The sequence below is a fragment of the Aquarana catesbeiana genome, linkage group LG03, assembly GCF_042186555.1.
Source record: "Aquarana catesbeiana isolate 2022-GZ linkage group LG03, ASM4218655v1, whole genome shotgun sequence".
Classification (NCBI taxonomy): domain Eukaryota; kingdom Metazoa; phylum Chordata; class Amphibia; order Anura; family Ranidae; genus Aquarana; species Aquarana catesbeiana.
Window position 1 is genome coordinate 187038218 of NC_133326.1, and position 12350 is coordinate 187050567.

A 12350-nucleotide genomic window follows, 5' to 3' on the forward strand; every position below is an offset into this window, starting at 1 on the left:
ACTAAAAGCAAATAAAGCAAAGAAAGGCAAAGAAAAATAAAAAACAGCATTTTTGCTTGCACATGATTGGATGATAGAAACCAGCAGAGCTTCCCCTCATTTCAGAGCTTTCCCTCTTGCAGTGGACAGTATATTTGCTTTTAGTAAATCAACCCCCCTGTGTATTTACAACAACAAAAGGAAACAAATACGAGAAATTAAAGTACTAGTCCATACTAACACTAAAATCTGTAAATCTACAGGCATCCACGATCTAACACTAACCCATCTAGCCCTGTAAAGAGGAAATCGCTATACATACCGTTTCTGAAGCCGCTCCAGTCCGGTCCCCTGCTAAACTGCCAGTACACACGATCCGAAAATCGGACGAAAAATACCGCTTTCGACGTGATCGTATGATAATCGGATCGTTAGTACAGAGCTTTCGAGAGCCGATTACGACGATTCATCTGCTATTATTTGACCAGACAAGCACGAAAATTTTCCTCGTACGATACCAGATCGTACGATTTTTGTTTAGTCAGTATAGTTGTCATCCTAAAATACAATACAAATACATTACAACACATGACATCACTTCTGATTTTTTTTTCTGTCGTACAAGAATTTTCATGACTTTAGTAACCTATTCAATTTCTACTTGCGACCTTTAAGTGAAAAAAGTCATACGATCTGTCGTACGATATTTGGATCGTGTGTACGGACCATAACTCTATGGGTGACGTCACCTTCCATTCATCCTCTGCAGAGCTTCCACCGATGGAGACCAGACCGGATTGGCTTCAAAAACGGTATGTATAGCGATTTCTTCTTTACAGGGCAAGGTAGGTTAGTATTGGATTGTGGATGTCTGTAGATTTTTATTGATTTAAGGCCTGATTCACACCTATGTATTTTTAGTGCTTTTTTGCAGATTTGCACTACAGAACGTGTTCCATAGGAAACTATGTTAAATGGACTGTAGTGCAAATCTGCAAAATGCAAAAGGCACTAAAAATGCATAGGTGTGAATCAGGCCTTAGTGTTAGGGTGGACCTCCACTTTAAGGTTTACATTCACTTTAACCTCTTAATACTTTAATACTCTTATGCCGCGTACACACGAGCGGAATGTCTGACAGAAAAAGTCCGACGGAAGCTTTTCATCGTCTATTCCGATCGTGTTTATGCCCCATCAGACTTTTCTTTTTCGAAAATTCTGACGGACCTAGAAATAGAACATGCTCTAAATATTTCCGACGGAACCAATTCCTATCGGGAAAACCACTCGTCTGTATGCTGTTCCGACGGACCAAAAACAACGCGTGCTCTGAAGCAAGTAGGAGACGGAAGCTATTGGCTACTGGCTATTGAACTTCCTTTTTCTAGTCCCGTCGCACGTGCTGTACGTCACCACGTTCTGGACGGTCGGACTTTGGTCAGACTTTGGACTGACCATGTGTAGGCAAGACCGCTTGAATGGAATTCCGTCGGAGTTCTGTCGGAGAAACCTTCGGAGTTTATTCCGACGGTTAAACCGGTCGTGTGTACGCGGCATTACACTTAACACTTTAAAGGACTTAGAGGTAAGGGGCAGCACAGTGGTGTAGTGGTTAGCACTTTCACCTAGCAGCAATAGGGTCGCTGGTTCAAATCCTGACCACAACACCATCTGCCTGGAGTTTGCATGTTCTCCCTGTGCATGCGTGGGTTTCCTCTAGGTACTCCAGTTTCCTCCCACACTCCAAAGACATGCTGGTAGGTTAATTAGATCCTGTCAAAAAATTGGCCAAATATGTGTATGTTGTATGTGTTTGTAAGCGTGTCGGGACCCCATGGGGCAAAGGACCACACTATACTGCAGATGGACACCAGCGGCAAAAAGCACCCTGAGGTGATTCAGTTCACATAGGTAGCACTATACAAGTCACTCATTCATTCAACCCTTGATGGTAACTCCATGCCCATCACATGTACTTGTGCTTTTTGACTTCTAAATAAAGAATTGGTAACCAACCACAAATACATAGCTTGTGATCCTCTGCTCAAGTTCAGTCATTTCCTCCTTTAATACTTTCTTGAGGTATGAGTAAAGATAGAAAAGGTGGCCAAACAATTTTACTGTGGATCAAACAGAAGCCATGATGATATAAATAACTCCTAATGAGCAATATATGCTGTACAGTTGGGTATTTTTCCTAGCTTCGCGGAAGCATGTCTTTAAACGCCTGTGGCTTTTAAAGAGAATAAAAGACATATTTTGAATGCATGAGACACAATTGAATCTGACACTACCATATGTGTGTTTGTGAGTAAAATAATGATGTACCATAAACTCAGGGAATGACTCCTGTTGTGACCTATTGACTTTGAAATCTCATTTAAATAATATTGTATTGCAAATTGAAATCTTGTTTTCTTGTGATTGCAAAACAGCCACTTAACGCTCTCATGTACTTTTTTGCACAACAAGCATCAAGCTACAAGCAACACAATGCACAGATGTAAATGGGCACCATTAAAAACAATAGGATTCTTTTTGTTGAGTGTTGTCGTATGTAGTGAAAGTCATGACCAAACACTTGCGAATGGGCCTAAATTATATTAATATTTTCCATTTTTATATTTATCTTCCTATATTTTGGTATATAATATACGGTAGTTTGTACTCAATGAACAAATATCCATGCTTGAATGGGGCAAAGCTAAATTTTTGTGGCCCATAAAGCAAAGAGTGAAACAAGCCCTAGTACAGCCTTTTTCAACCAGGGTGCCTTGTGGTTTCTTTAGGGGTGCCTTGGCAAAATGCCTTAAAATTGATCAAAAACTGTATACAAGCCACTAGCCAGCAGGATCAAGCCTGTCTTTTAATTGCGTTTTTCCATTTTTGGCTATTTTTAAAAAAAAATTTTATTGTTTTTAAAAACGCTTCTAGATGAAAACGCGGCAAAACGCCGCTACACGCAGCATGTAAACGCGGCAAAACAGACCTTTTACACGTGGGTTACTAACTGTCAAGTTAAATCGTTCAGGAGAGGTTGTAAAAACGTCCCGTGTACATGAAGCTTAATGCCTCGTACACACGATCGCACATTCCGACAACAAAATCCATCAGATTTTTTCAGACGGATGTTGGCTCAAACTTGTCTTGCATACACACGCTCACACAAAGTTGGTCGGAAATTCCGAACGTCAAGAACGCGGTGACGTACAACACATACGACGAGTCGAGAAAAATGAAGTTCAATAGCCAGTGCTTCTCTTCTGCTTGATTCCGAGCATGCGTGGCACTTTGTGCGTCGGAATTGTCCACACACGATCGCAATTTCCACAAACGGATTTTGTTGTCGGAAAATTTTAGATCCAGCTCTCAAACTTTGTGTGTCGGAAATTCCGATGAAAAAAGTCCGATGGATCCTACACACGGTCGGAATTTCCGACAACAAGCTCCGATCGCACATTTTCCGTCAGAAAGTCCGATCGTGTGTACAGGGCATTATGCATTCTCTACATTAAGGTAAAAAACCTTCTAAGTGCAGCTTTCCCAGCCCCCCATATTCTTACTAGGGGTGCAACGGATCAAAAAACTCATGGTTCGGATCGTTCCTCGGATCAGGAGTCACGGTTCGGATCATTTTCGGATCAACAAAAAAAAAATCTCCCCCACTGTAATATCAACGTCATCTCCCCCACTGTAATATCCGAAATCTCCCAATCTGTAATAATATATTAGCAGAGTATCGGCAGAGTATTGGCAGAGTATTTCAGAGTATTGGCAGGGTATTGGCAGAGTATTGGCAGAGTATTGGCGGGGTATTGGCAGAGTATTTGCACGGTTTTGGCAGGGTATTGCAGAGTATTGTCAGGGTATTGCAGAGTATTGGCAGGGTATTGTCACGGTATTGCAGAGTATTGGCAGGGCATTGCAGAGTATTAGCAGGGTATTGCAGAGTATTGGCAGGGTATGGCAGAGTATTGGCACTGCTGCCATCTGATCTCTCCCCTCCACTGTACAGATCAGTACACAGAGGGGAGAGAAGAACCGGCGTCATGAAATGACGCAGGTTTGTTTACAAGTGATCGCTCCGTCATTTGACAGAGCGATCACGTGGTAAACGGCCGCCGGGTGTACCAAGATGGCCGCCGCTCTGGAGCTAGGCCGAAGCGGAGCGCATGTGTGCCGATCCGAACAGGCTGAAACGCTCGGATCACGGATCGGTGACGATCCGTTGCACCCCTAATACTTACCTGAGACCGATCTCAATCCAGCTCTGTGTACGAGAGCAGCAGCTCTCCCCACTTTGTCCCTCCTCATAGGCTCAGAGACAGCGCTTCCGCGAGGATTGGGCCAAGCCGTGCTCTGTGTGTCAATGAAGACATAGAGCGTGGCTCGTGAATGAGCCTGCATAAGTGCCCCCGTGGGCATTCGGCAGGGGGAAGGAGCCAGGAGCGCCAGCGGGGGACCCCAGAGGAGGAGGATTGGGGCTGCTCTGTGCAAAACCATTGCACAGAGCTGGCAAGTATAACGTATTGTTATTTTTAAAAAATGGCCTTACAATGACTTTAAAATAAAAAATGTACTGAGAGAGAAAGGAATGCTGCTTTTGCTGACCCTTTTTAAAAATGTGATTTCTGTCTCTGGCTTCAGTTCTTGTAAATTGCTAACCCAGAACAAGAATGCAGCAGGTTAGGTCATACCACCTGATCCAAATACTTGTTTTAGGATAGTGAGTCAGAAAACATTGAAGCTTTTAAATCAAAAGCCTGACAATTGTAATTTTCAAAAGGAGAGTTCAAGAATGAGAGTCTGTATTCTATCTACCAGACAAAATAATCTTTTTTTTTTTGGTGATTGAGGTGTAATACATTGTAAGTTGCACTAATCTCACTGTTGCAAGTCAGACAATGTCTGTTTTTACATCACTAGAATATAGTTTTCTATGTACTGTGCATTTTACCAGACAGATTGAAAATTAGTATTTATTCACAAGCTGCAAAAAAAAAAAATGGTATTCCTGGAAAACTGCATACTCCATCATATATTAAAGTATCTATTTAGAATGTTAGGATGAAGACCTATGAGCTGCAGATGTTCAGATATGCATATATAAAGGAAAAATATTAATATTTAGGCTTTCATGTATTTTCATGCTTGTATTTTTTGCTTGCTCTTCATTTCCTCTGATCATCATTCCAATCAAGTTTGCTGTAAAATGCTGATAATACACATATTCCATGAGGCGGTAAATCTCAATCTTTCAGTGGCTTGCAGAATGAATCCAATTACCTATTTAACATTAAGCTGTTGGTAAAGGATGCAATCATGCAAGCCTTGAATGATAATTTGAGAGCAAGGACCGTATTAGGTTAGGGTAGGCAGTTCAAAAGATTTTTTTAACTACATACATTATTTTGCAGAAATACACATATTAGTAGTATCCAAAAATATATATGTAAAACAAGATAAAGATACAGATTGAAGTGTTTTCTTGCCTAAACTTTTTATTTGTTTTAGAAGTATAATTACTTCTCTTTTTCTTTATGCTTTTTGTGTCCCATTGAGATTTTCCCCTGCTTCCTGCATCAGAGACACAACAGGAAGTGAGTAGAAAGCTCTTCAAAGTCAAGGAATTTTTTTTTTAACTGTTGTTACCGTGTCCCTTTTGGAAGATTTCCCCTCACCTCCTGTTTCAGAAACAACCATAATATTTTGTATTTTCTCTCACTTCCTGTCCTTGTAAAGTGAGGTACCCAAGGAGACATCTTTTCTGGTGACAACTGTCTCTAAGATTTCCCCAAACATTGGAAAGGTATACACCGATTTCCTGTTTATTTTTTTTAATTTTTTTTTGGGGGGGGGGGTTATATTCTATATGCAAAACTTTTTTTTGTTCATTTTGGATAGAGAAAGGGAGGGTTAGAACCCTTGTTATTTTTATTTTTTTAACCATCTGTGTTCCATTGCAGAGATTTCCCTTCACTTCCCATCCTATAGATACACAGCAAGTGAGAGGAAATTAAGGGAATTCCTTAGGCTCGGTTCACACAGGGACGACTTGTCAGGCGACCTAGTCGCCTGACAAGTCGCCTCCCGTTCTCTGCTATGGAACCGTTCTAAGGGGAGCGACGCAAGTCACTCCGACTTAGAAAAAGGTTCCTGTACGACTTCGGGGGCGACTTGGGGCGACTTGCATAGACTTCTATACAGAAGTCGTTTTGCAAGTCGCCCGGGCAGTCGTGTGCAGTTCGCCTCGGTGAGGCGACCTGCAAGTCGTGCCGCCTCTGGTGTGAACCGAGGCTTAGGATTTCCCCTCTATTACTTTTCAGGGGCCAATTACAAATTTTTGATTTTTTATTTTTTTTACTTTCACTTTCAATGAAAATGATAAACAAGACAATTAAAGAATGGAAATCTCCTTAATGATTGCACAGACAGCAATAAAAACTGACAAGCATTCTAAACCCTCCTCTGCACTCTATCCAAAACTATGAAAATGAAAGTTTTGCCTTTTAGTTATTGATTTACCATCAGTGAAAGTTTGGTGAAGGCACATTCACTGCTCTATAACCATGCCCCAACATTGAATTTTCCTGCTCTCTTCAATATCTTTAAACAACCTGAAGCTAGAGATATTTTAAGAAGCAATAATCTTTTTTTTTTTTTTTTTTTTTAGTTTGTAATGACGGAGGTAGATCTCAAAACTAGACACACAGAATTATTTGTCTGAGCCTAACCTGCCTTAGAGGATTTAGTGTGCAAGGAGGAAAGTGCCAAAAACAACATTTGAAGGCCAGCTTTAAGCCCGGTTCACGCTGATGTGAATCTGATGTGATCCAAAATTCATAGATTCACATGTCATCTGAAAATACATTGTTTTCTATAAAGGCCGTTCACATGCGGAACCGTGCAAATTTATTCTCCAGCTATGCCCACTCCCCTCAAAAATTGTATTAAAGTCATACCTGTCATAACAGAAGGTGCACTGTGAAATCGCATCAGATTCGCACCGCATCAGTGTGAACCTGGACTGAGCAAAAAAAAAAATATATATATATCCTTTTAGCTTTAGCCATCATTTGCCTGTAATGAAGTATGTCCCACATCGTCAAGGCAGCTGGATCCTGGAGAAATCTTCGCTGTAGAAATGCCTGTTCTCTTTGGCCTCATGTACACTGCTGCTGATAAACAGACGTTTAGGAACAGTTGGGCGTTTTTTTCAGCTGCTCCTGAACTCTCCTCTATGTTATCTTATTAGTACATGTACACAGGGTCATTTATAGTAGCTTGCAGGCAGTTGAGTTTAGAAAAAATTTTTGGAGAGCAAAAAAATGTCTTCAGGACTGATGTTCAGAGGCATGTGAAACGCCAAATGCCTGTAACAGCTTTTAAACGCGGTAACTGGTGTTTAGCCACATTTCGTTTACAGGCGTTTTTAATGTACATAGATTTTTGACTATCTGAAAAAAAAACAATTCTAAACGCGGCTAAACGTGACATGAAAACGTGGCAAAACGGACGTTTTTAAACGTCGGTAACTATCTGTTAAGTTAAATCGTTCAGGAGAGGTTTCAAAACGTCCAGTGTACATTAAGCCTTCCTGTCTCTGAACTTCTAGCTCTGCAGTGCTTAACAGTTTTGGGTCTTCAGGCAGAACGGCCATATAGATGGTCTGGCAGCGACATGACCCCACCTCTTCCTCCTCAATTTGAAAATGTTCTTTCAATGATTATACTGCTTGTAACACAATACATGATTGGGGGAGAGTCTGATCAGTCACATTATTTTTCTCTCCCATTCACAAATTGTGTTACAAGCAGTGTAATCAATGCCAGAACTTTTCTCAATGGAGGAGAAGGAGGAAAGCAGGGGGCATGTCCCCCTTACAGCCCTTTCACACTGGGGCGGGCGTCGGCGTTAAAGCACCGCTATTGTAAGCGGCGCTTTACCGTCGGTATGCGGCCACTAGCAGGCCGGTTTTACCCCCGCTAGTGGCCGAGAAATGGTTAAAAACCACCGCAAAGGCGCTTTGCCGGCGGTATAGTCGCGCCGTCCCATTGATTTCAAAGGGCAGGAACGGTGAAGGAGCGGTATACACTCTGCTCCTTCACCGCTCCGAAGATGCTGCTAGCAGGACTTTTTTTACCGTCCTGCCAGCGCATCGCTCCAGTGTGAAAGCCCTCGGGGCTTTCACACTGGAATTAAAGCAGCGGCACTTTCGGGTCGGTTTGCAGGCGCTATTATTAGCGCAATAGCGCCTGCAAACCGCCCCAGTGTGAAAGGGCCCTTAGATCATCTGTATTGCTGTTCTTCCTGAAGATCCCAAGCGGTTAACTATTGCAGTACCTGAAATTCAAAGACAGGAAGAGGACAGGCAGCCATGCAGTGAAGATTTCTCCAGGATCCAGAAGCCTTTTACAACATGGGACATCCTTCATTACAGGTAAGTGAGGTGATTAAAGCTGTAGAAATTTTCTTTAACTTAAACTTCAGCTTAAAATGGATGATCATCCATTTACATCAGTTTATATCTGCATCCGTCAAAAACTGCTGATAACAGCCTATGTGTGTATGGACACATAGGATAACATGCTGGGGAGTTTATTGACTGCAGAAAAAATACGTCTAAAGTTAAAAACAGCGGTTGTAAAAACATCCAATGTGCATGAGGCCTAAAGGATACCCAAGAGACCTTCGGGTGCAGCTCACAAAATAATTGCATAGTTTATGACTTAGTTTTTGAGACCAAGGAGAGTTTCCAATAAAGAAGTAAAGAGTTATGCCCCGTACACACGATAGAATTTTCCAACTTAAAATTTCGATGGGAGCTTGTTGACGGAAATTCCGACCGTGTGTAAGCTCCATCGAACATTTTCCATCGGAATTTCCAACACACAAAATTTGAGATCTGGATCTCAAATTTTCAGACAACAAAATCCGTTGTCGTAAATTCCGAGTGTGTGTGTACACAATTCCGACGCACAAAGTGCCACGCATGCACGGTCGTACTTTCAGCCAACAAGCTCACATCCAACATTTCCCGTCGGAAAGTCCGATCATGTGTACGCGGCATTACTGCAACTGACAACAATACTGGGAGTTACTATTGGTGGCCATTTACACTAATGATGGGGCTTATTTTACTCCTACTTTCAATTCCATGTGTGTTGCGATATGCTGCAAAAAACTCAGCATGACTAAACTTTTCAGGCATTACGGCCAATTAAATTCAAATAGGCTGTGATGCACCTAAACACATGAAAAGTGGTGCCATTGTGCAGCCCTCTGGAAGTGTCAGGAGCCGCACTTGAGGCCCTCTATAATTTTCAAGTTAACCACCACTGCAATAAATTATAGTTACAAACATTGTCTGAGCGGTACAGTTAAAAAACAAAAAGCCTGCAGGTTTACAAGCCATCAGCTTCTTAGTAATAACAGACTTTTTGGGGGATAACATGATAATTAAGTTAAGACAAGCTGCATTTATCTTAAAACGTTGTCAGCTTTAACATCCATCAATCACCCATTGTGTCATTTTAGGTTAAAAAGAAAACAACAAACAATGCGTTTACAAAGGTACTAAATTCTGGGAAAGAATAACGTATTCAGTCTTGTTTTACATGTTTTTTAGATATAGTATGTTAATATAGTATTATTCTTTTTCCTTCCCAGCTGCCTGTCTTGTACTGGGTTGTATGATTTTTCCAGATGGTTGGGACGCAGACGAGGTTAGGAGAATGTGTGGAGAAAAGACAGACAAATACTCACTTGGTGCGTGTTCAGTGCGCTGGGCATATATTTTGGCCATCATTGGAATTTTGGACGCTCTCATTCTATCTTTCCTGGCCTTTGTACTTGGTAACAGATTAGACACATTGATGGCTGAACAACTAAAACTGGAAAGTAAAGGTAAGATTTTTTTTTTTCTTTACATTAAATGTCTTCAACGCTTCAAATGTTACTATTATTTAACTACCATAATGAAAAAGTACATATAATCTTTAATGACTACCAATAGTATAGTAAACTTTATGGTTTGGCTAAACTTAGTTTAAAGCAGAACTCCAGGCATGAAAACCATTATTTAAATATATCCCTCAATAGCCAGAAAGAATATTGATCCCCTTTGTGAGCACCAAATACATTTGCACCCAGATATTACCTTTAAAAAAAGAATAGTGTTGGCACCATCATAGTGCTGTACAGAGCCCACCAGGTCCACCCACTTCAGGAAAAACTACAGGGGGTCAGATACAAGACCAATCACCCTGTACAAGTTGAGAGAGCAGCAGTGACTGGACTTTGGTACAAAAAAACCTCCTGCCCAGTAGCAAAGTCCAGGCATTGCTCCATGCTGGTCTACTGCACAGATCTGTAGGAAGCACAGAAAAGACACTAAAGCCGGCCAAAAATGGTTCGAGCTATGTATGGGCAGGCTATTTGATCAATTAACTTGGCCTACAACCAGCCTGTTGGACTTTACATGCAATTATTGCCAGTGGCTATAGCAGCTAGCAATATTCACTGTATGTCCTCCTTGCTGGGATGGCAGCACCCCCCCCCCCGCCCCTGGGGAGAATACAATATTTCTGTGGGAGGGATTCCCCATCAACACAGTCAGTCAGGATTCAAGAGATTTTCTTGTCGCAGGAAAGAAAATCGCACCATCTATGGCCAGCTTAAAGTTCAACATGACAAGACAATTGTCTTGTATTCAGCGAATATTTGCTTTGCCTGGAGTTCAATTTTAAGCCTGGGTTCACACTTGTGCAATGCGGGAACCAGTGCGATTACAGCGCCGGTTCCCGCATTGCATCTCTCCTGCAAGTAGTTCACACTGCCCTCTGTGAACCGCTGCGGGTGTCAATACATTGTTAATGACCCCACATTGGTTCACAGATCACAGTGCGCACTGTGAACTCGTACAGGAATTGGATTGCATAGGTGAGAACACCCATGCGATCCAGTTCCAGTGCGGGACAGAAAAAGTCCCTGCACTATTTTTGTGTGGATCTAATGCAAGTTCAGCCATACAACTGTATGGCTGAACTCGCATGGCACAGACATCGCATGAGATCGGCACCGCAGTGAGGGTGTGAATCACATGCGATGTCTGTGTTCGCACTAGTATAAACCTGTGCTTAAGGGGTCTTTTATTTTGTCCAAGTTTTTAATATAAATGTGAAAGTGATCAGGTTCATTTAAAATGATTTTATTAATTACAGTTTTAACCTTGTTTCTGTTGCACACATTGTTGTTACTTACATTGTGGCAGCCATATTAGCTGATTACATATACTGTAGAGCTTAACCCTACGTTCACACCTATGCGCTTTTTTTGTGCATTTTCAGTTTTGCAGAAACTCACTACAGTCCATTTAACATGGTTTCCTTTGGTACACATTCACATCCATGCGTTTTTCAGCCGGTGCGTTTTTGGAAAGGGTCAGGGGCTTTTTTTCTTGCAGCAGATTGCGTTTTGTGTGTAATAGACTTCAATGGAGTCGCACCAGAAACGCAATTGTTGCATTTTTGATGCAATTTTTAATGCATTTTGTGTTTTTTTTCTTTCCCCCTTTAAAAACACTGTATATAGCTGATTGCTAAGGAGCAGGCTGGGAAGCCGGCCGCCGCATCCTTAACAACTGATGAGTCATCAGCTGTCAGGATTCGATGACAGCTGAATGTAAAAAAAAAATAAAACATTGTCAGCTAAAAAATGTAAGAAAAAAAATACGTGGGGTCTCCCCAGTTCGGGCCTGGTATGGATTTGGAGGGGAACCCCACATCAAAATGGCATGGGGTCTCCCCCCAATCCATACCAGACCCTTATCCAAGCATGCAGGTTCAGGAAATGGAGGGGACGAGCGAGTGCCCCCCCTCCTGAACCATACCAGACCGCCCTCAACATGGGATGATGCTTTGGGGCAGGGGAGGCTCTGCCCCCCCACCCAAAGCTCCTTGTCCCCATATTGATGGGGACAAGGCCTCTTCCCCGCAACTCTGGGTTGTGGGGGGTGTGCAAGCAGGGGGCTTATCAGCATCTGGAAGCCCCCTTTAACAAGGGGGTCCCCAGATCCTGAGATCCTGCCCCCCCCCATGTGAATTAGTAGGGGTACATTGTACCCCCACTCATTCACCAAAGTGTCACATAGAAGAAAAAGAAAAATGTCGATCCATCGTCAATCACGTTCAATGATGTCACCTGGTGTCCCCGCCCCCTTGTGACATCACCGCCCAAGCATGTACCGGGGTGGATTCTGATAAGCCCCCACCCACAGACCCCCACAACCACAGCCCAGGGTTGTGGGGAAGAGGCACTTATCCTCATCAACATGGGGACAAGGTGCCCTGGGGTGGGGGCAAAGTCTGCAT

At 42.3% G+C, this 12350-nt stretch overlaps 1 protein-coding gene across 2 annotated transcripts in view; it reads left to right on the top strand.

The window, feature by feature from the left end:
• Positions 1-12350, top strand: part of LHFPL3 (LHFPL tetraspan subfamily member 3) — a 116700-nt gene that overhangs the window by 41663 nt on the left and 62687 nt on the right. For both annotated transcript variants that reach the window (XM_073619620.1, XM_073619619.1), the window contains exon 2: positions 9649-9885. In XM_073619620.1, coding sequence (XP_073475721.1) covers positions 9649-9885 — 237 coding nt within the window. The remainder of the gene's footprint in view (positions 1-9648; positions 9886-12350) is intronic.